Here is a 23,042-nt window from a genome sequence, read left to right as displayed (position 1 = left end):
TTATATTAACATGATACTCCAAGGTCAGAGTCTTCTTAAAACATGTTACATGTATATAGACCATATTATCACAATAGATTGCCTCAATATTGTTCAGGACACATTTTACCACAAAAAGTAGGCTAAGCCTATTATAGGACCATTAAGATTTTTTTTTTTTGCCTTATACAAATATATAAAATCTATATATTTATATATATTTTGCATTGCAGTAATGAATGTTCATTGTCCTTCATTTTCTTTTTGATCTTTTTGGGGTGAAAAATGAGGTTGTATGAATGAAAATGAATCTCACGGGTTGTGAGATTCTCCGAGTAATATTGTGGTACTGTTTGCAAGTGTGTGAAACATGCTGTAAATGTTTCAGAATTACCAAATCATCACAAATCTATCTCAAAAATAAGACATTTCACTTTATTTATATTAATATATAGCACATTGCTTTATGGCTGTTGTGTTTTTATATACTGTATGTGTGTGATCAGACCTACGTTTGAATCTATACACATCGTAGACATAAAGCAGAGCAGGTTATGTCTCTCTGTAACAAATATTATACACACGTTCACACACACAGGAGAATCGGGCACAGATGGTATAGCAGCAATAACCATTATTAATTACGTTCAAACACTCAAAGCTTATATCGTGTATAGACTGTGGTACAGATTGGGTTCTGTGGGGTTCTGTTCTAACTGGATACATGTCAGACAGATACGGTTCTATGCACAAATTCTCGGAACAAAGCGACAGGACTCTGGAATTATCTTTACACAGAATAGAATGGAAACACTGAAGTTCTGTCGGTACATTCATATTGTATGCATTTAGTGTATTTTTGATTTATATATTTTCACGGTTCTATATTCTTACTGTGATAGTTACGTTAACTGTACAGACACAGAGGTAGTTGATATATGTTACTGTTGAGAGAGAGAAAATGCTACGTTTATAGCACAGGATATTTCACACGGAACGTTTCACAGCGGCAACAGAGTTGAAGTAAAGCCGGTCATCATAGACGAGGAAACAGGACAACATATTGACCAGTCGACACAGAAAAGACCTGAAAGTCAACATGAACTCAAAATCAACCCTATTCACTTTCATAACACACATTACTGGTCTTATTGTACATGTAGTTCATTTCAAAGAAAATAACACTTGCATCCACATCTTTCATCAAAATGGAACGACTTGCGCGTGGGCTATTGGATAATGCTAACCAATAGTCAAACGGATAGCAAACTAACATTCAGATTTGGCTCCATTTTGGTTTGGGAACACCCTTTTACCATTCAATCAACCGCCAATGTGTAAAATGAAGAGCCGCCCTACATATCTTTTTTCACTAAAACACATTACAGAAGTAAATTGGGTTGCAATTGACATTTCATGTTGACTTTGACAAATATCAGTAGTTTGGGAATGCTGATAGCAAGTGGATATCCTAGTCTGGAGGGTGAAAGGGTGCTTAAGGATCTTAATTTACATTATTGCAGATAATGACTAAACAAATAATCTGAGAAATCACTTAAAGTGAGGTCAGCCTCAGTTCCTTGCGCTTGAAATTCACAATTCAGTCAATAATGCTACATATAAGGTGGAAAGAAGTGTTTGGCTAAATGACCACCATTTAAAAAAGTAAGTGATTCTTTCACCTTCGGCCTCCCCAGCTAACAAAAGCTTTTGGTCTTGGTGAACATTTGAGAAAACATTAAGGGAATGTTTTCTGTAGTATATCATTTCGCAAGTATTATGGGAACATTACTTTTGAATGTTCTCTGAACAATCTGAAAAAAGTAGCAAGTAGTAACATTTAAAAACATTCAATTGAAATGTTTCAATGAATGATTTTTGTGCTAATGTTTTGATTATTAAATTTCATTTCATTTCAAAAATTGGATTTTTGATTTTGGTTATTGAAGACCAGGGGCCGGATTCACGAAAGTCTTCTTAAGAAAGAAGTTAAGAAAATTCTTAAGAAGATTTTTTGGGAATGCAAATATTCTTATCTTTTTTCTTAAGTTAGAAAATAAGAAGAAATTGGCAGTAAAGAAGAATTTTATTTTTAAGAATGTTTCGTGAATCCGGCCCCCTGAAAACTACGAACAATCATTCTATTAACGCTACAAGACGAACGTTGTTCATAACTTTGAGAGTCAAAGTTCTGAGAACATTCCCTGTTAGCTGGGTCTGACATCGGTGGAAACACAAAGTCCTCAACATCATCGACTGACAGCTACATCATCTGAGCTGAGCTGTATGATTCTGAAGAAATCAGGCAAAAATACGCAATATTCTTGGATCATTACAGTCGCAGCAAATTAAATGTCCCACAAGAAACATTGCAAAGCATAATACAAAATGCATCTCAATATAAAAAATAAATACGTCATCCTCCCAATCCTGTGAGATGATAAAGAAAAACTTAACACACAGAACGGGCCCTTCCCTTTTCTGAAGCTTGCCGGGTGCTCTCAAAGCTTCTTTACTCAAAATCCACAAAGTCGAGACTGTGAATTTGTCTACGACGGCCACCCAGCCTGTTTCTATTGGTTGAATTAACAAAGATACACAAAGAAACATTCTTTAAAATAAAATGGACTACAATAACATTAGTATTCTTTACAAGATAGATAAAATAAATTCTTCTTTCAGTATCAACACAGAAAAGCTTATATTTACCTGCTTGCATTTGTATGTGTACGCATGAGTGTGTGTGTGAGGGAGAAAGAATTAAAATAAAGAGACAGATGAGTTGAAAAGAATAAAGAAAGAGACGAAAAATGAGTGTGATCGGGGGTGTGGGAGAGAGAAGACGTGTGTTTGGTGAGCACCAATTGAATATAGCCAGGTTTCTATACTATTAGCATTCCTCTCACTGGCTAGCCAGTGGGAAAAGCTTTCAATTCCCAAAAGGAAGGAACCAAACAAAAAGCAAATCAAACAAACACAAAAAGACTCATTGATACAGTCTGTGAAGCCACATTATGGACTTATAGAGACCAGGAATAAATTAGGATAGACGAGCAGATCCTTATTATTCACAACTCAGACCACACAGACACCCGTCCATCCGTCTAATCAACCCATCCAACCATTTAACGCAAGCAGAGGGTCAGAGGACACATCGGGGACGTTCTTAGGATAAGATACTCTGTTTGTGTAGCAAGACACTTGAGTTCTCTCAACATTGAAGGTCTGTCAACATCCATCCCATCAAAAACTCTCCACTTAAGACTTTAAGTAGTTTGGTAGAAAAAAAGACTCCTTCCTTATTCTGTTTTCCCTTTGAAAGTTCTGAGCGCACTTGTCGTCCTTAGCATTACACTAGCTGCGTGTCCGTGCCTATGAGGACCCATTGAAGCCGAAGAAAAATCCCAGAATTGGTTTTGGATAAAGCTCAATGAGAACTCCACGGTTCACGTCTTGAGCGCTGAATATTCCAGCGATATAGCGACTGACCCACTGAACTTTAACTAAACGCAATGTCAAACAGTTAAAGGTGATCTGAAGATTGGTTTACAGTGGAGAAAAAGCTTCCTAAACTCAACAATAGGATCTGATGATATTCCATACACACGGTACAGAAGTGGATATACAGTGCAAACAGAATGTATATGCATCTAATACTGCTGAAATAGTGTGTGGGACATAGCCAGATGGGCCAGGGGGTGTGTCTGTGGTTTATTCCCAAGCGCAAACCCTCTTTCTGGGTGAGACCCAAACTTCAGAGTCCATGACAAAAGAATAAGCAAACCTTTGACCTCCTCAAAGCTGTGCAAAGTTTGATCTGTGGATTATACGGGTGGTTTGATTTCACTATTCACTTTGGGTTTCACATCTGAAAGAGAATGAGAAGAGGAAAGAGATTACATACATGTTAAAAATAGCAAGCAACAATTTACTTGAAACTTTTTATAAACAATTGTGATCAGTTGTAATGCATTGAAATACAATACACTACCATTCAAAAGTTTAGGGTTAATGTTTTTGAAAGAAGTCTCTTATGCTCATCAAGGCTGTCACGTTTGATCAATTGAATACATTCTTGTGGGAAAAAAAGTATTCATTTTTTCAACAACAACAGAAATCTTACTGACCCCAAACTTTCAAATGATAGTGTACCCATTAAAGGTTACAACATTAAAGAGCATTATAACACAAGATAATGCACAATATAAAATTAGTTTTAATCTATTTTTAATTCAGTATTATAATTTAAATTCCCAAGGAATGGCTTGACATTCTCATTCCAGAAAACATTTAACATTTTACTATATATATATATATATATATATATATATATTAGGGTGTAACGGAACATGTATTCGTCCCGAACCGGCACGGAATGGACGACACGGTTCAGTGCATACAGTCAGACGACGAATACAGTCAGTAACCAGTGATCCACACTCCAATCCAGAAGGGGGTGTGCACGGTAATGCAATGCTGTTTGCTAACCGCCACAACAGGAAAAAGAGCAGAAGAAGAAGAGTCGATCTATGCACCAACCCAAAACAAGAGTTCAGATGGCACGGAACAATTTGCTAATAGCCTATATACATATATATATATATATATATATATATATATATATATATATATATATATATATATATAGCCTATATATAGTTTCGATTCATTTTTGTGACACACTCCACAAACTTCACGGAAAGGAATCCTGGATGGCAGAAAGAAGTAATGAATGAAAGTAATGAACTCTCATGCGCAAAGAAAATGACAGTGTAGTTTACTTTTTTTATGTGCAAAATAAATACACATAAAAAAAAAAAAATCTATTTATTTTGCACATAAAAAAAAAGTAAATCGTGTGCAGAGATAATTTTTTTGCACTCCTGTCGTCTTTTTCTGCCTAGCTCCAGTGATTTGCACATCTGGATGATGTCGTTTGATCTGTGTTAGGGCTCAGGCCACACCCCCACAATCAGTAACTCTAATTTATGGATTGACCAATGCTGTGCGGTAAAATGCTTTGATTTGATTTTCTTTTCTTTTTTTATGAAAAATAAATCTTGTGCACAATTTACTAATTAGTTCCCTCGATTTACTAAATCTTGTGCACAATATAGCAAATTTATTTGCAAATGTTTGCAAATTTTCACGATTTAGCCTATTTTTTTCCTGCATGTCATGTGTGGGGCTCAGTAATTTTGTACTTTTATAACACAAGATATGCTTTTCAGTTTTGTAGCTGATTGTGACCAAATACCTTTTTGTTTTTATCAGACCTAAAAAAAAAAAAAAAAAAGACCTATGCAAGAGTGCATTCTGTTTACTGCTCAGTGCTTAACACACTCAATGAGACTGAACTGTTCCAAATACCTCAGGGGGGATTAAATGCTGCTAGGTGGAACAAACTGTAATTTGCACTACTGTCTGTTCAAAATAAATGAAAAGAAACCTAGCATTGGGGATTGGAAGCTTTTTCCTGTAGTCCCGAACTCGTATCATATCATGTCCCTAAAACCGAGGTACGTAACAAACCGTGACTTCTGTGCACCGTTATGTTGCTTTCTCTTATCTATGGGTCACGGATGGAGAAACACTTCCTTGTGCAATAAAATCCCAAATGGAGGCCATGCCATTGTGTGTAAGGGTCTATTTTTAGCACATTGAGTTGCATTTGAATAAGTTGTTTGGCTCTGTGTGTGTGTGTGTGTGTGTGAGTTTACCGGCAGCTGTGCTGGTTGAGTGTCTTCCCTCTCTTTGTACAGCTCACCTCCCTCAAACTGCACCTGCATTCACAAGAGGGAGGCTGTGATGTCATCCTGTGGGCGGGGCATGGTGGACACGCCTCTCTGGCAGGTGGTGGAGGGGCGGAGCTAGGCGGGAGGGTAGGAGGGGGAGGAGGAGGGGGTGTAGTTGGCACAAGATTCCTGCTGGCATGAGAGGGAAAAAAATAAGCTGTTGGTGAGAAATAAAGACAATGTATGACCTTCATATGCAAAATATGAGCATTTTGTCATTGTTTATTGGCTTCCATGTCTTTCCAAACAAAAAAAGCATCATGAAAGTAATACCTATGTCTATTGCACTATATTCCAAGTGTGCTAAAGCCATATGATAACGTTGTGTGAGGAGCCATTTTGAATCTTAGTGGTACAAACCATCATTAACTATTTTGCGTTAAACAGTAAAAAAATAAATAAATAATTAAAGGGTCAGAATGATTCGTAAATGACGACAAAAAATGTTTTTGGTAATTTCTATTCCTTTGAGTTCAATTTCAAGTTGAAGAGCACATATGTCCTAATTTTAAAATAGTAAGAAAAGGTTCCAAGTGATTGAGTAAAGCAAATCTGATCACAATACTTGCTCTGGCAAATCCGGCTCCAAGAGAATTATGTAAAACCGCAACAACGGACAAAGAGCACGTCGGTCCATGCAATCATTAACTTTGCAAAACCAGACCTAAGCCTGCATCTCCATATTAGACTTGAAATTGAATTCAGTAACAAACACAAAAAGACCCATAATGCATTCTGAGCATGCATCCGCCCTGATCTTCTTTTTGGATGGCGGCACCACAGACACACTCTGGATATTGTCTGTGGCCGCCAGTTCTTTGATGACTCATTTGTGACGTCTCTGATGGGATGGTGGGCTGATGGGGCTGTTTTTCCCTCTCCCCTTTATTCAACTAAACCAAAACTGAAGAGAAGTGTATGGCTGAGAGTTAATTAAGGAAGAAAATCAATCTTTGTGTGGAAGTGGTTTGAGAGGCTGATAGAGCATGTGGAGGGGAGGCTGAGGGAAAGGGAGGGGCGTTCTGGCTGGCAAATTAGCCTGATTTCACACTTGCCACTGACTCCATCCATGGAGGAGTGGATGATGGATAGCAGGGAGGGAAAGACGGTCCAAAAGGAGCGCCCTCCACTTGGCCTCACCAAAAACCAATGACGAAGAAGCGAAAGTAGAAAAGGAAGGAGAGGAACTGATTAATTGTTTCCCTTCGACCGGAATTAATTAATTGTTGTCTGAGATGAAGTCAATGTCGCATGAGTAAATGTGCAGTACGGCACGTACAAAAAAAAAAGGGATTTCGAGGAACATTTTCAGTTCTCTTTGACCAGAAACTCATCCATGGGATTCATGTGCTTTATTGCTTCGAAATAGGTTTTAATATTTAATAATATTGATGGTGCTAAATAAATAAAGGCAAAGCAAAGATGAATTATTAAACATCTTGCTAAACGGCTTCTATTAAATGTATATCAATGATACTTTATATACAATGACAAACGAGTACCAAAATGTACCATGTAAATGAAAATACCATGGTAAATTAACATACTAATCCTTTAGTACCAAAGTTAATCCAAACAGCCTGAAAACAAGATTGCAACACTGTGTACAACATTATGATATCAAGACATAAATATTTTTTAACCCTCACCAATTTTTTTTAGATGTATGCTTGAACACAATTTGCCAATGGGGTAAATAAACTTATCTCAAGATATATTCTCTGAAAAAAAAATGAATAATTTGCACAATTTTTCTTCTCAATTGTATATTTATCTTGTTTTCAGAACATTCAGATAATAATAAGAAAGTACTGATTAAGAAAATTATTTTTGTGTAATTTTTTTGTAATAAGGTATAATGAACATACAATGAATTTTTCCCCGTGTGTTTCTTTCGTTTTGGTTTCCCCTTTTGTCGCTTTTTGCCTCTTCTTGTTGTCTGTGGGCCTTGCCTAAAAAAAAAAAGGACAAAATATAAAATATATTTAATATAAATATTACATATAAATAAATAGGTATAAAAAGTACTACATGACCATGACTCCATTCAGCTAACTTTATTGCACAGACTCTCTACACTTTATATCAACACAAGTCAAGTATTAAATGAAATTTTATATATTGAATTCAGGGAGTTTTTAAGATGACTTTATCACGTCTTAATTCTTGTGTTTTTTTGGCCTCGGTCTGTCTGAGGCTCCTCAAGGGCCAGTGGCCTAATTAAGCAATAAAATGAATGTTCTGTTCCGTTTCCCAACAAAGGACGGTTCTAGGTTTCTGACTCCCTTCCAACAGTGCAAGACGCACGCCAGCTGGACACAAACGCACACACACACACACACACACACACACACACACACACACACACGCACACACACACACACACACAACGGATTGAGTCTTTAGAAGTCTTTTTTTTTAAACAACAAATACACAAATGCAGTGTTTTCCTAAGGTATCTTCATCTACATAAACATTTTTCTACTGGGATGAGCTCACTGGGAATTTTAAAAACTTTATGTTCCATGTCAGTCTTATTCTTATTCAAATGATCTTTTTCCATAAATGTAATTTGAACTGAGTAAATTCCACGTTAAATTAACAGATTGGCTGTTCACTGGCAATAAAGAGGGGAGAACTACTTGTAAAAATTACAACACAGGGAAGTGTGAAGCTGAAGACCAATGCCAAGTTCACACATCACATCCCACTTAAATATTTTTTTTATGATTTATCGCTTGCTCTCACCAGTTCTAATAACAGTATTGGTTATAATTAGCATATACTGATATCAGGATACACACTAAAATGAGCCTCAATCTTGCAATAAAACTGTCAAAAATAGTGAAGTAAAATGATCATTATTATTGCTCATACTTAAAAGTAGTTTGTACAAAGAGACTAAGTACAGTTTATGCAACAGACATATCCTGTGGCACATTGTCTAAGCAGTCGGGCTTGTGTTTTTCATCTAGAGGATCCTAGACAGGACAATGAAAGGGATATTTGTAAAAAGCAGTAGCCTTTCTCTTTAACATCAGGGTCAGAGTAAACTAGTATCAGAGCAGAACAGACTGAACCAACCACTACTGCCTTTCACACACAATTAACTCAGCAAGCAGCCATCTCCATGGAGTTAATGTGTGTGTGTGTGTGTGTGTGTGTGTGTGTGTGTGTGTGTGTGTGTGTGTGTGTGTGTGTGTGTGTGTGTGTGTGTGTGTGTGTGTGTGTGTGTGTGCGTGCAGTGGGGCAAAGGGAAGAGAGGGCAAATGCTGTTCACACTGCTGGTAAACTTCACACACATACACACACACACACACACACACACACACACACACACACACACACACACACACACACACACACACACACACACACACACACACACACACACTTTACCTGGTTGGCTCTGCATAAAGATTTGCTTTTGCCCTGTAGGGAAAAGACAGACAGTTAAAACAGAATAATAATGAAATTTACAATTAAAAGAAAGATCACATATTATAATAGCATACGCACAATGATATTTAATGGTTGAGTACTGTTATTATTATTGTTCATATTTTATTTTTTTTAAAACCTATAAACAATTAAAAAGTATTAAACTGTGGCATGTAACTCGTCCTGCACTGCTGAATGAAGAGAGCACATCAAATATATCTACCCCGAGCACAAGTGGTGCAACTAGATACACACATTATAATCGACAAAGCTATTACAGTGAGAACATCTCGTTTTGTTGTTATGCCTCTGGGTGAGTAATAAGATTCATTTACAAATGGTTTTGCAATTCATTAAGTCATACTACTATTTAATAATTGTGAAACAAAGCATCTGGATATGCTAATTCATTCACCACTGATTGGTGCACAGTGATTGCTGCTTGTTCAAATAAGTGCCATCTATTATCCGTAGCAACACAAATAGATAATATCGAAAACAACTTAACTCAAAATGGGCAGATTTCTAAACTCATTCCTGGCTTTAGATCAATCCCCATATATATGTCGGATTTATATACAGTATTTGTTATAAAATAATGGTTTTAGCATGTCGGAGTGTAAACGTTATCAGTGAAATAAATGTTTTGAGCATTAGCAGAGCGATCAGAACGGGCGCAGGTAAACAGAGTTAATAATGTTGGCTGGTTGCCTGCGTGGGAGTTTGAGTAACTCAGGGTTGGTCAACAGTAGGGAGTTCAGTTTGTACGGGGCAGATCAGTATTACAAAGAGAGGATAGAGAGGCGAGCGCATGTAAATGCTCTTACCGAATGCTCAGCTCCAACCCTGGCCTTAATCCGAACCCCACCACCTCTGAAAGGGCTTTTGAGGAGAACCTCACAATGACCTGATAAAGAGCTGATGGTGACAGCTCGGCTAAGTGCCAACAGAACAGTGTTTCGGGGGTGACGACTTTCTGTGACTGGGTTCAGGAAGTACTCCGTGGGGAGATGGGGTCATTCCCCATGTGACAAACAGGGTGGAAGTGCATTTGTGTGTGTGTGGGGGGTGATCTGAAAGTCAGATTTGGATTGGTGTGTGTGTGTGTGTGTGTGTGTGTGTGTGGGGGGGGGTGATCTGAAAGTCAGATAGGCTTTGGATTGGTGTGTGTGTGGGTGGGGGGGGGGGGGGTGATCTGAAAGTCAGATAGGCTTTGGATTGGTGTGTGTGTGTGGGTGGGTTTACTTAGCTATTCTTTGAGGATAAAATTCCCAAAACCTGTTACAAAAACCTCCCTTTCGAGTGGTATTCAAAGGTTAAAATGATTCATAAATATAGTAAATCTTACACCCAGTTATTCTTAATAACCCGACAATAAGGTCATGTAAACTCCTTAAACTGTGTTCTTTTTATCACACATATTTAAGACCTTTAACAATTTTTGCTCTAAATACACTACCGTTTAAAAGTTTGGGGTCCATAAGATTTTTTACACATTTTTGACACATATAAATTGATCAAAAGTGATATTCAAATATATTAAAAAATATATTCAAATAGAAAACTATTAATTGTAAATTGTAATAATAATTATCAATATTACTGTTTCACTGTATTTTTATCAAATAAATGCAGACCCAAAACTTTTGAACAGTATTGTATGCCTATGGTTTCAATGTGCGAATGTCATTTTACGTTTCGAAAACCAAATAAAAAACCTATTTCAAAATCTTTTTTGAGTTTTGTTGTACGTATAAATTATTTTATTATTGTAAAAATTTAAGCCACAAGTACCACAATTTTAAGACTGCGCATCAAGATAAAAGCAATTAAACTGTTACCATTCAATTTGGTAGTGCTACGTTTAGATGTTTCTGAATACGAGAGCATGTCATGTGAACGGCCTCTTAGGGTTTGGATTAGTCTGTCATAATTAGATTTATATTAAAACAACACAAATCTATGGTATGCTGGCCCTTACATATATTGCAAGGTCAGTTTGCTGGAATATGTATGTGTGAGTATGTATCTCACCTGCACTCACACTGGTTGTGTTCAATGAAAGGCAGCTGCACAAGTTCATGCTTCATGTATGAGGTCCTCATGAGCTGTGGATTTTAACAGAGCAGGAGTCAGTACACACACACACACACACGCACACACACAATCTGTTCTGCATAGTAATGACTCCATCTTTTATCCTTCAATCTCTCTATACAGTACGTGACCAGGATCCGACCTGATCCATTACACTAGAGACACCATCTACCCACACTGAATATGTATGACTAACTCATGCTGTGTGTCCCCTGTGTGCGTCTCTCTGGCTAAGACATGAGGTTTGAGATCTTGTATTATACGGGGGGTAGTGTGTGGAGTAGCCTCGCGTAGCCAGCCCTTTTCCTAATGACATAAGGTCTGGGCTCTATAACCACTGCAAATGGCAAATGACTGCACACTTGGAGGAAGAGGCTGTGTTACTTACATGTAAAGCGACCAATCACAGTTTGGTTTTGTTTAAAGTCATGTTTAGGGGTGGGTTCAATAACAGACCGGCATGCTGTAACAGACTATCAATACTTTCATGTTTACCTGCATATGCAGCACATATTTCTTGATCTTATTTTATAGATGTGAGAGGACATATAAAATATAAAATCACATGGGAATCCATAGGGTTGGCCAAGCTTGTAAAATAGTATACCGTCGGTAAACATGCCAAAACATCTCTTTTGAATACAACTAAGTGCCTCAAACAAAACACTTGATGTCTTAAAGGTCCCATATTGTACGCCTTTCTGAAGTTTTATTTTAGGTTTTGATGTCCTTAAGAATATATATTTGCGGTATAAGTACCAAAAACCATCTCAATATATTTTTACAGCTCCTTTCTCAGGAGCTCTGCCAAGAAAAGGTCGATTTTGGCCTGTCTACTTAATATTCATGAGCCTTTCTTCTGATTGGCCTGTTGTTTTCTGAGTGACCCATCATTGGTGGGGGTGGTGACTGAAGGCGGTGACTGAGTAGTTCTGACATCACATTTATACGGAAGTCACAACGGCTCGTGAAAAGGCACAGCTACTTTATGCAGGCTGTGTGCATTTGTCTGTGGATCGACTGTTTTGAAACTTATATGGTAGTTTTATAGCCCCTAGACCTCTGTTATCATGAGAAAAGCCAGGAAATTTCGGTTTTGACAATATGGGACCTTTAAAGTTTCAATGCTGTAAACTTCTCAAACTTTTTTAAATCCAGCATTTTGTTGCTCATCTGAAGTATTCATTTGTGCGGCATCAAATCGTTTAAACACTGCTTTGTTTCCTGGCGGACTGCTAAAGATTGCTGCACTATAGTAAGCCAATCAGATTCAGACACTTGCTTTCACAAAAGCGTTTCCAGTTTTGTGTGCCATTCGCATCAGATGTTTAGCGAGCGGAGCGTGTGCGGTCCGTGGGTGTGACGTCTGACGCTGAGATTATGTGTGGAGGTGCTTACTCCAAACTTTATAAAACCTGATTTATAGGACCTGATCTGTAGGTGTGTGTGTGTGTAATGTGAGTGTTCCATACAGCCATGTTAAGCATGTTAATGTAAGTTAACACATGTATGTGTGAAAGGTTTCTATGAAGGGAGAAGTTCAGAAGTGTGGGGTCAGTAAGATTTTTCTCAAACAAATTAATATTTTTGAAAAATAAAAAATATTAAGCCGCACAACAACATTAGTACAAATAAGAAATGTTTCTTGAGCAGCAAATCATCATATTAGGATCAGGATCATGTGACACTGAAAACTGGAGTAATGATGCTGAAAATTCAGCTTTGCATCACAGGAATAAATTAGATTTTACAATGCATTAAAATAGAAAATAGTTATTTTAAATTGTAATAATATTTCACAGCATTACTGTGTTTAATGTATTATGATCAAATAAATTCAGCCTTGTTGAGCATAAGAGACTTTTTTCAACAACAAAAAAGAAAAAAAATCTTACTGACCCCAAACTTTTGAACAGTAGTGTAGGTTAGGGTTACGGTTAGGGTTAGGTATAACCATATATGATATACAGAGATTCCTCAAAAGTATTCATACAATTCAGCCACATTTAAGAATATATTAATGCCACTGCATTAGGTAACAAAATATCAAAACAACTGGCATTCATTTTTACAGATATACATCTCAAGCACACTTTACAAGCCAAACATTTCACAAAAATTTAAATTATAAATGTTAAAATAATAGATAAACTGTTTTCAAAGTATTGTGACACTGGATGTCAAACTTTTCGGGGAATATGTCCATAGTTAATGTGATGAACTCCACCTGTGGTAGGACACCTGTGAGGTGCATTTGTGTGTGTGTACCTCCATTACAAGTGTGTGTGTTTGTGATGGCACACACTCGAGCGCCTCATCGGAGCAGCAGCCTCCGCAGCGGCGCAGCGTTACACACGACGGCAGGAAGAGGTGATGCGTCTCCCAGGGAAACTCCCGCCAGACTTCCACCAGCGTCTCTCTGGGATGACATCCGCTTCTCTGATACACATCCAACCACCTCACCACTGAGAGAAAGAGAATAAATGAAAGATACAGAGTAAGAAAACACTTCAGTCTTAAAGGGATAGTTCACCCAAAAATGAAAATTCTGTCATCATTTACTCATCCAAACCGGTATGAGTTTCTTTTGTTGAACACAAAAGAAGATATTTTAAAGAAAGTTGGTAACCAGACAGTTGACGGCACTCATTGATTTCTATAGTCAACTGTTTGATTACCAACTTTCTTTATAATATCTTCTTTTGTGTTCAACAGAAGAAAGAAACTCATACAGGTTTGGAACAACTTGAGGGTGAGCAATGACAAAATTTTGTCATCAATGGTCCAGGTTCGGGACCGCATCTGTGACATAAAACTGTGTTTACAGGTTATTTAGACAACCTGCTTCATTATTAATTGAAAATGACATTATGTGTCAGTGGAGATCATACAAAATCGGGGTGATGTGAGCAGAGCGCTTGGTGTGGAAAGCAAAATTTCCTTGCTTTTATAAAATGTATTTAAATGATTTTCTGTGGTAACTGACAGCATGTCAGAGATGACATTTATAGAGCATAATTTGTATTGAACCCAGAACATTCCTCTGAATATTAAGCACCAATGTGCTGGTACTTTAAAGGTCCCATATTGTACGCCTTTCTGAAGTTTTATTTTAGGTTTTGATGTCCTTAAGAATATATTTTGATACCATCTCAATATATTTTTTACAGCTCCATTCTCAGGAGCTCTGCCAAGAAAAGGTCGATTTTGGCATGTCTACTTAATATTCATGAGCCTCTCTTCTGATTGGCCTGTTGTTTTCTGAGTGACCCACCATTGGTGGGGGTAATTCAATTGGTGGGGGTAATTCTTATAAATGTATAAATTACATTTATAAGTGTAATTCTACACTTATAAATGTAGAATTAAATATCTTTTACTCCTCAAAACATACAACTATTTTTACAATAGCAGATTCTTTAAGTGACCTTCCGCTAAAGTAAATAGTCCTTGAAATCAAAGTTAATACACTACCGACCAAAAGTTTGGGGTCGTTATGATAATAACAGTAATATTATTATGCTTTTAAACAATTGGTTTCTATTTTAATATACTTTAAAAAGTATTTTGTTCCTGTGATGGGTAAGTTGAATTTTCAACAGTCATTACTCCAGTATTCAGTGTCACATTGTTCGCCGATTTGCAACTCAATAAAAATTTCTTATAAATGTGTATTCTTATTAATGTTGAAAACAGTTGTGCTTAATATTTTTGTGGAAACCATGATACATTTTGTCAGTATTCCTGATGAATGAAGTTCAAAAGAACATCATTTATACCAAATAGAATTTTTGTAACTTTATAAATGTCTTTCCTTGACTGTCACTTTTGCGTCATTTCTGAATTAAAGTATTATTATTATTATTATTAATAAATCTTACTGAGCCCAAACTTCTGAACTGTAGTATAGTAGACAGTAGCTGGAAAGAGGCATTTCAAAGAGGCATTTTGCCATGAGCATTAAGGACCAAAAAAAAAATCCATTTTATTATATAAGCTCACTAAATGAGTAATGCACCTATGATAAAAGGTGTAGAAAAGAAAGCAAGACTCAATACCTTCTCCAGATCTGTGGCTCTCTGTTGGCATCCAGTGGTCTGACTAGAGGAAAGGACACAGACAAGGCGTCAGACACAACATACAGCAGAGACAATAACAAAACCGCATATATGGTGCTATGAAGAACTGATTCCAGTGAATATATGCTAAAAGCATTAATAATGATTCTTTAATGCTTTTCTAGTGTTTATTTGTGCCAGAGCAGCATAAAGGTGGACGTTAGCACACATTCACACAAACATGCCCCTCATACACTGGGGTCCGCGCACTGGAACAAGGTCACCGCTGAGCGAGAGCAGACTTTGCACTACAGCGCAAACAACACACGCATACATGGCTTCCCTGCACCATGCCTGACTACTTTCTGTGAGGGTAGTTTTCTGAACATGTGTGTCAATCGCATTACAGGTGATCTCACACTGATATAAGCCAGCAAATTCAATTATACCCTCACAGACTCACACACGTGCTGTGAGAATGAGTGTTTCTGCACGTTTATTTTGCAACGATGACATCAAAGCAATAAATAAAGGTTTAATGTAATTAAACACAATATTTATCAGAAGACATGGCAGGTCTTTGCACGGCATGGGGTTTAGTTACGTGTGGAGAGGCGTCTGCACAGTCTGTGTTGCAAAATGAAGGTTGAGTCAGTCAATTTCTCATCAACCTCCTGCCTCAGTGCCATTGTGAAATACAGCAGCCAGCTCAGAGCTGGCAAGGGGACTGGCACACACACACATATTAACATTCACTTTCACTCCCTGAAATCCACACACACTAAAAATCTCAATGCTGCCAGTTCTGTTTTTTTTTTTTTTTTTTTTTTTTGCAGTAGCAGCAGCAGTTGGCTGGATTTGGCTGCGTCAGTCCTCTCTTTCTAAAAGCCCTTGAGTTTGAGCACCAATCATCAGCTCAGCTGCCCCGCTCTCCCACAATACCACTCCACCTGCAGACCGTGGGTCAGCCTGGCATTTGTGAACGGACTCAAGCGTTAAGAAATTAGGTTTTCAAACTTTCACACAAAGCTATCAGGCACTGCTTTATGACAGATCCAAAAGTCTCAGATCACATGGGAAACCTGGGAATCTTTTTCACATTTAAACTTAGAAGTGAACTGGACGTTTTAGGATATTCATGCATTACAAAAAAGAGAAGTTATGGTGTAAAATATTTACAATTTTGGACTATTTCTAGGTCAGATATAACCAAAACATGAGAACTCCACTGAAGCAAAAGATGCAACTTCTCTAAACATGGTGGAGAACATGACCATCAGGTTTCGTTCATGTCAGTTCCAGTGCTGCTGTCATTAAAGTTGGCATGAAATGGAGGTTGCGATAGTCTTTTCTTCCTAATTAAGATGAATGTCTGAGGGAAACAGCTTCTCGAACAAGACAAAATGTTCACTCCTGGGCAAAAATAAAAATGGGCCAAGCCAAAAATGGAAAAATATTCAGTGGTCTATTAATGGACTCTTAACCATTTCAATCACAAATTACTGGTCAGGAAATTAGCATGAATTGCACAAATACTCTAGATACAGTAACTTAGCAGAGAATAGCCTTCCCTTTGTATTCTTTAAACGTTTAAGCCGTGTGGTAAACTTGCAGACAGCTTCTTACAGAGTCAGTGTTGTTCCACTCAATGTCAATGGCTTCAAATAGTTCATAAGCAGTTGAAAAACGTCTCCCAGTTCGTTTGAGTTTAATATGAAACCAAATATTCACTATAGGGTTTAAATCTGGACTCTGACCAGCCAAAACATCAGCCTGATGGACTTGTTCTCAAGCCACATTTTGGTTGTCTTTGCAATTTGGGCAGGAGCATTGTCTTGTTGAGAAATAACATCTGATCATTCCATATTAGATAACAACTTTTCAGTAGTGGGAAGCAAGCCATTCTGCAATATTCTCCTGTACTCGAAAGCATTAAATGACTTTTCACAGTGACTTATCTCACCGATACCAGTAGCTAACATGACACTCTTCCTCCATGCTTTACTGGGGTAGAGATGCATTAGCAACTCGTGTTTCATTGTGATTCATCACTCCACACACGACTTCCCATATTCTGCCAAAAAATGTATTCTGTCTTTGATGTATTTCTGAGACATGCAGCAATGGCTCTTTAAGTAGTCCATTTGCTTAAGTTTAGCTAATTTCCTGACAAATAATTTGTAGTTAAGAAAGCTTTGTGTTTAGCCATTTTGGGCCTTTTTTTTTCTTTCTTTTTTTTTTGCTCAGGAGTGTAGGGCGGGACTGGCTTTTGTCCATAGAGAATTGATTGGATGGTTGTGGTTTGCTATTGGTGGATCTCATGTGAGTGACAGGTTGCCCCGCCCTCACGCCAGTAAACACATCATCAGAGAAGAGAAGAGATGCTGAAAGAGGGAAAGTTATTTTAATTAAAGATTACGAGTGCACAGATATTAAAAAAAATAATAATGATGTGCACTGTACAGATAAATTATTTATAATAAATACTGTAATATTCCATGGTGATTTAAAGCAAGAGGAGACAAACCAAATACTATGAAGAGTTCAGATGCAAAAGCCTCTAAGTGCCATCTGGAATTTTCTTCTATAATGATCATCAGCTTGTAAATTTAAATTCAGTAATTGCACTTAAATGGCAATGAAAATTAATTGTCATTTAAGTGAAATTACTGAACTTAAATATACAAGCTTGATAAAAATAATCATTGTAGAAGAAAATTCCAGATGGCACTTAGAGGCTTTTGCATCTGAATTCTTCATATATTGTTCAATTTTCTCTCACATTGTTATTTTGATAATATTATTTGAAATACAAGTATGCAAAATGGAAGTCTATTCATAGTGGCCTCATACTTCTGGACTGCACTGCATAAACAGAAAACGCTCACACTGCCCACCTGGCAATAGCAGCTTCATCATCACTGTGTAATTGACAGGGAGAAACCTAAAGGTCACAGGGTTAGACTTCTGAAAATCATGCCATACCTTATCATGCACTTTCACCAAGACTGGCAGCATGCAATGTAATGCAATGCAACATTCTGAAGGTTTACATTTCACGGCATCTTCAGCATCATCAAATTAAATATACTAGAGCCAAACTGCAGTTTAAAATAAATAAAAGAAGTTTCGGCTAAACACAACAGGACAAACGATGAGTGGAGCTGCATCATTATGAAGACTTATGATATGCATCCATAAAGCAGAGCTCTGGTCACACGTACACCGACCAGACCACATACCGCTGCGCTTGCGAATAACGGAGATGCGCAAATTCAGTGCATTCTGCCATCCTGCTTTCATATGCTATAACTCGCAATGCTGATGCTCTAACAATAGGTGTCATATACTGGCCTGATGGCTGTAATGTTGACAAAAGCTTGTGTAAGTGAAGATAATGATAAGAAAGGAAGTGCGTCACTGTCTATCCTTCGGAGATCCAGACAAAAAAAAAAAAGAAGGACATAAATATAATGTTTAGGGCAAACAAATAGCCTATACATGTATTAAAATATGTTTTACTTAAAATACGCACAAACATTATTAACAGCCACTATAAGAGGTAGGCCTATATTAGAAACTGTATGAACTAGCCTAAATATGGAGACTCACAAAAAAGTACAAATAAATAAATTTTAAAAAAATTAAAACTTAGGCTAGTGTTAATAAAAAATATAATATTACCACATTAAATTATGTTTTTAACTATTTGAAACATTTAATAATATTCTAGCATTATAGTATAGCCATATTGTCATAATTAACATTATTATCATCCCCACATTATTAATTATCATATAGGCCACACCCCCATGATGTGCTCTCAGACAACAATAAACTCAAAAACATATACCCACTGTAGTGATCACAAGTAAATTGGTGTTTTTTATCAAAGCATTATATCTTTAAAAGCAGCACCTTTCCCATCCTGTCCCATCCAACGTCAATGACCGTCAGGTTATTTCAACATATAAAAGCTCAGACGAGTGTTGTGCATTAACTCAGCTCTATAAAGTGCATTTTACAAGCAATAGTGTAAAATCTGCCATAGTAAAAGATACTTGTCAAGTGTGATAAAAGACAACCACACCAGAGTTAGGCTAATTTAATCAATTTAAGTTGAAAGATTAATTCAAATAGTTAAAGAACCACACTTTATAGCAGCTAATTACAATAATCAGTACTGCGAGAGCACTGTAATGCTACTGTCCAATATTTCAAATAACAATAAAATTATCATTATTATAATACAGAGCATGTTCTTACCGGTGTCTTGGCACACTGTGTGGGTATTCTGGTAAGTGAGACGAACTGAAACATTCCCAGAATAACTCTCAGTTTGATCCCCATTGTTTGAGTTCACCAAGAAAAGTCAGAAATTGTTGAGTAAATAATATAACAAGAGGTCCAACGTCCAGTCCTTACAGTAGTTAATTTCTCTATGAATGATTATTCCACTTTCACATCCGAATCCAACATCTTTAATCCAAACAGTGACAATTTACTCAGTAGATTCTCAAAAAACAAGGCAATTGTCATTCCTGTCATGGTTTAACGAGAAAAGAAACAAAAATGAAATATCTTAAGTTTTAAAGCAAATGAAAAAGGGACACAACACGAGCTCCTTGAGTAGGCTATAAAGGCTTTTGAGATGCTCAGATGATCGTAGGACGTATTTATTATAAATAAGTAGCTATAATAAATCCCAATGGGCTATATGTTATTTTACAGGAGAGTTGTCTGCATTTCATTTATACCGGCTCCCTCGCAGCAGAATTCCCGGTGGAAGTAGAGTACGTCCTTATGGTCCAGAGAAACATACATCCGGTAACATATAAATAAATCCTCAAGAATCGATGTAATGAGCCTCCTGAAGGTCTCTGTGTCTCCCGTCTGGTATTTCAGACCCTTTGCTTTGTGTGGCGCATCCCGTGCTACTGTAGGTCACCAGTGAAATCATGCCCACCAAAACCTATGATGACGCTTTGCTTGTCAGACACAAGATCTTGTAATTAAAATGTTCGACATATTCATAATATATACTGTTAACATGCGCAATGCAATGATACATGCACATGAATCAGAGAAATGCACCTTGATATGGTTAAGGTCGTTTTCTCCAGTCTCTTATTTGCCCTTCAGGACTCACACGCTCCGCAACTCTCGGTGCGCGTCACCGTCGCGCTCGTGGTGGAACTTTTCTTTTTTTCCCCTTGACGCGCAGACTTTGCTCGCGCGCAAACCAGCACAGGTGTAACGCTCGCGCATCGTGAGGTGGACAATTATTAACTGACTCCCCCTGTCTATTTGCGTGTGCTTGTCTCTGTCAGGGTTTTTGAGTTATTTTTTAAAGGAGAAACGTAATTAATTTTTTTACAGACTAACTGTTACTAAAAAAACGGATACTTTCGGTTCTGGATGCAGATTGGTAAATATATAGCTGCGTTAAACAGTTAAAGGCGAAACTGTGTGGACATTACCTTAATATCTACCTCACTTTGTTCTAACCTACTTGATTCCGTAATATTAACTTAAATAAAATCAGTTACCACATGAATCACATTTTATGTTACCTGACAAGACATTTTTCAGTGTAGAAACGCGAAAACTGTTTACCTAGCTACTATATCACTGCGCAGCATCCATAGAGACCCGACTGTCAACGAGGGACTATATCTTCCTGCGGAAGGATGGAACTTAAAGGGACAGTTCACCCAACAAATTAGAATTTTGCAATATTCCCCATGTCGTCTCAAATCTGTATGACATTCTTTCTTACGTGAAACTAAAAAAACAAAAAACAAACAAACAGTTTAGCAAAATGAGTGAGCTGCTTTCAGACGATAAAAGTAGATGGGGAAAAGGGGCTGTCAAGCTCCAAAAATACATTTAAATCCAAATCTTCTGATTACAACAATAAGTTTGACAAAAAAAAAAAAAAAAAAAAACTTCCAACAGTCACTATTCACTTCAATGTATAGAAAACAGCAGCTTGGACATTCTACTATAAATTACTCTTTTTTTTTTTTTTTTTTTTAATAACATATGTTTCGAAAGACATAATTTATATTTTGGCCAAACTATTCTTATCATTCATTTTTATATGATGCAATTATTTTCCAACCAATGTTGTGGACAGGACTATTTTTTGCATTTTTTTTATTAATTCTGCAGGCAATACTTAATGACAAACTTTTACTTGCCAATTAAATAACATTAAAAAAAATAAAATAATCTAAAGGCAATTAAGACTTTGCTGTGCATCATGTTGACAATGTTCATTACTATATTATCAACATAACACAGCCTCAGAAGTCAGTACTATGACTATCTATCTTCAGGTGTAAATTCTAAATAATTAAGTTGTGCAGCATTTGAACTTGAACCCACCCCACTTTGCTTGCATGTGAAGACCCTCAACATCACCCACAGGTATGTTTGGGTTATACACAGCAAAAAAAAAAAAAAAAGAAAAAAAAAAGAAAATTCATGTGGGCTGCAGGAATGCGGGCTGTTCTATCTCTCCTGGACTGCTTACAGCATTAGAGCTGACAACCGCAAAGAGCCCTTTCAGAGTCTAACTATCTAAAGGCCTTCTGGAAAACCCAGAGTGGTCAGGAGAGAAGGTCCAGTCATCACATATCCAAATAAACAAACTGGGCCAAGGTCACAAGATTTCACCATTGATACTGCTGAACTGTGGGTGATGTTGTTAGCGTTTCTGAGAAGTCTCCCCAGACTGTGCCCTGAAAAAGTTTAGTTTTAAAACGTCAAAATGATAGAAGGTGCTCTTGTACAGACAGACAGGCAGAAAAAAACACTGTCGAAACGGTCCCTGACTCATTCCTGAAAGCTGGTATCTCCAAGATCAGACCTGAGCAGAGAGGAGCACCTGCATATGGGCCCTATGCGATATCAGAAAACCACATCAGACTGAGTCCATGGCTGTGGAGTCACAGAACGTCAACATCCGCACATGGGTTTGGGAATGTCAGGCTTACACGCATCTAGTGTAGCGGACTCTAGAATGTCATGGACGTCACATCGCTAATTGGGAATGACGTAGTTGACGTTTTTGTTTGCTAAGAGGAGTTAAAAAGTGAGACAATAAACAATAACCAGTAATTGAAGTATGTGGGATGTTTTAGGCCGTTTTATCGTACATGAAGCAAAAAGTGTTAGTCAGACTACTTACCCGGCAAGGTTTAATACTCAGGGTTTTGCTCAAATCACTAACCCCAAGTTTGAGCAATAGCAAAAGTGTTGCTTACCTTCTGGAAGAAGTACACTGCCATTGAAAAGTATGGGGTCAATAAGTTTGTTTCTTAAAATAAAAAATAAAAACTTTCATTTAGCAAGGACACATTCATCAAAAGTGTAAGCAAAAACATTTATGATGTTACATAAGATGTCAAATAAATGCTGTTCTTTTGAACTCTCTATTCATAAAAGACACCTGAAAAAGTATGTCTGAAATCCACAAAAATATGAAGCAGAACAACTGTTTTCAAAATGTAATTTCTTCCATTACAGGAATATATATATTTTTTTTAAATATATAAAAAAAATATTTTACAATATTAAAATGTGATTATTTTGTATTTTTGATCAAATAAATTCAGCTTGGGTAAGCTTAAGAGACTTTTATCAAAAATATATTAAAAAAATCTTA

General features: G+C 37.0%; 1 protein-coding gene across 7 annotated transcripts; it reads right to left on the bottom strand.

Moving 5' to 3' along the window:
- Positions 1-596: 596 nt before the first annotated feature.
- On the bottom strand, positions 597-22,704 carry vegfba (vascular endothelial growth factor Ba; the record flags this gene model as incomplete). Of its 7 annotated transcripts, none has more annotated exons than XR_013823571.1 (8): positions 19,637-22,704; positions 15,371-15,413; positions 13,581-13,777; positions 11,260-11,323; positions 9,174-9,206; positions 7,643-7,726; positions 5,700-5,906; positions 597-3,847 (listed from the first exon to the last, which is right to left on the bottom strand). XR_013823571.1 is itself a non-coding variant. In XM_079893306.1 (8 exons), the coding sequence occupies exons 1-8, from the start codon at positions 19,718-19,720 to the stop codon at positions 3,826-3,828; spliced, it is 744 nt and encodes a 247-aa protein (XP_079749432.1). In that variant the 5' UTR covers positions 19,721-22,704. The 7 variants fall into 7 exon arrangements, 6 of the variants coding, with proteins under 6 accessions (XP_079749432.1, XP_079749433.1, XP_079749436.1 ...); XM_079893306.1 differs by having other exon boundaries at positions 11,250-11,323; XM_079893307.1 differs by having other exon boundaries at positions 5,700-5,903; positions 11,250-11,323.
- Positions 22,705-23,042: the final 338 nt, after the last annotated feature.

The sequence above is a fragment of the Squalius cephalus genome, assembly GCF_949319135.1.
Source record: "Squalius cephalus genome assembly, chromosome: 14".
In the NCBI taxonomy this organism is placed as follows: Eukaryota; Metazoa; Chordata; class Actinopteri; order Cypriniformes; family Leuciscidae; genus Squalius; species Squalius cephalus.
Note: the sequence above shows the minus strand (reverse complement) of the source record. Positions and strands in the feature narration are given on the sequence as shown.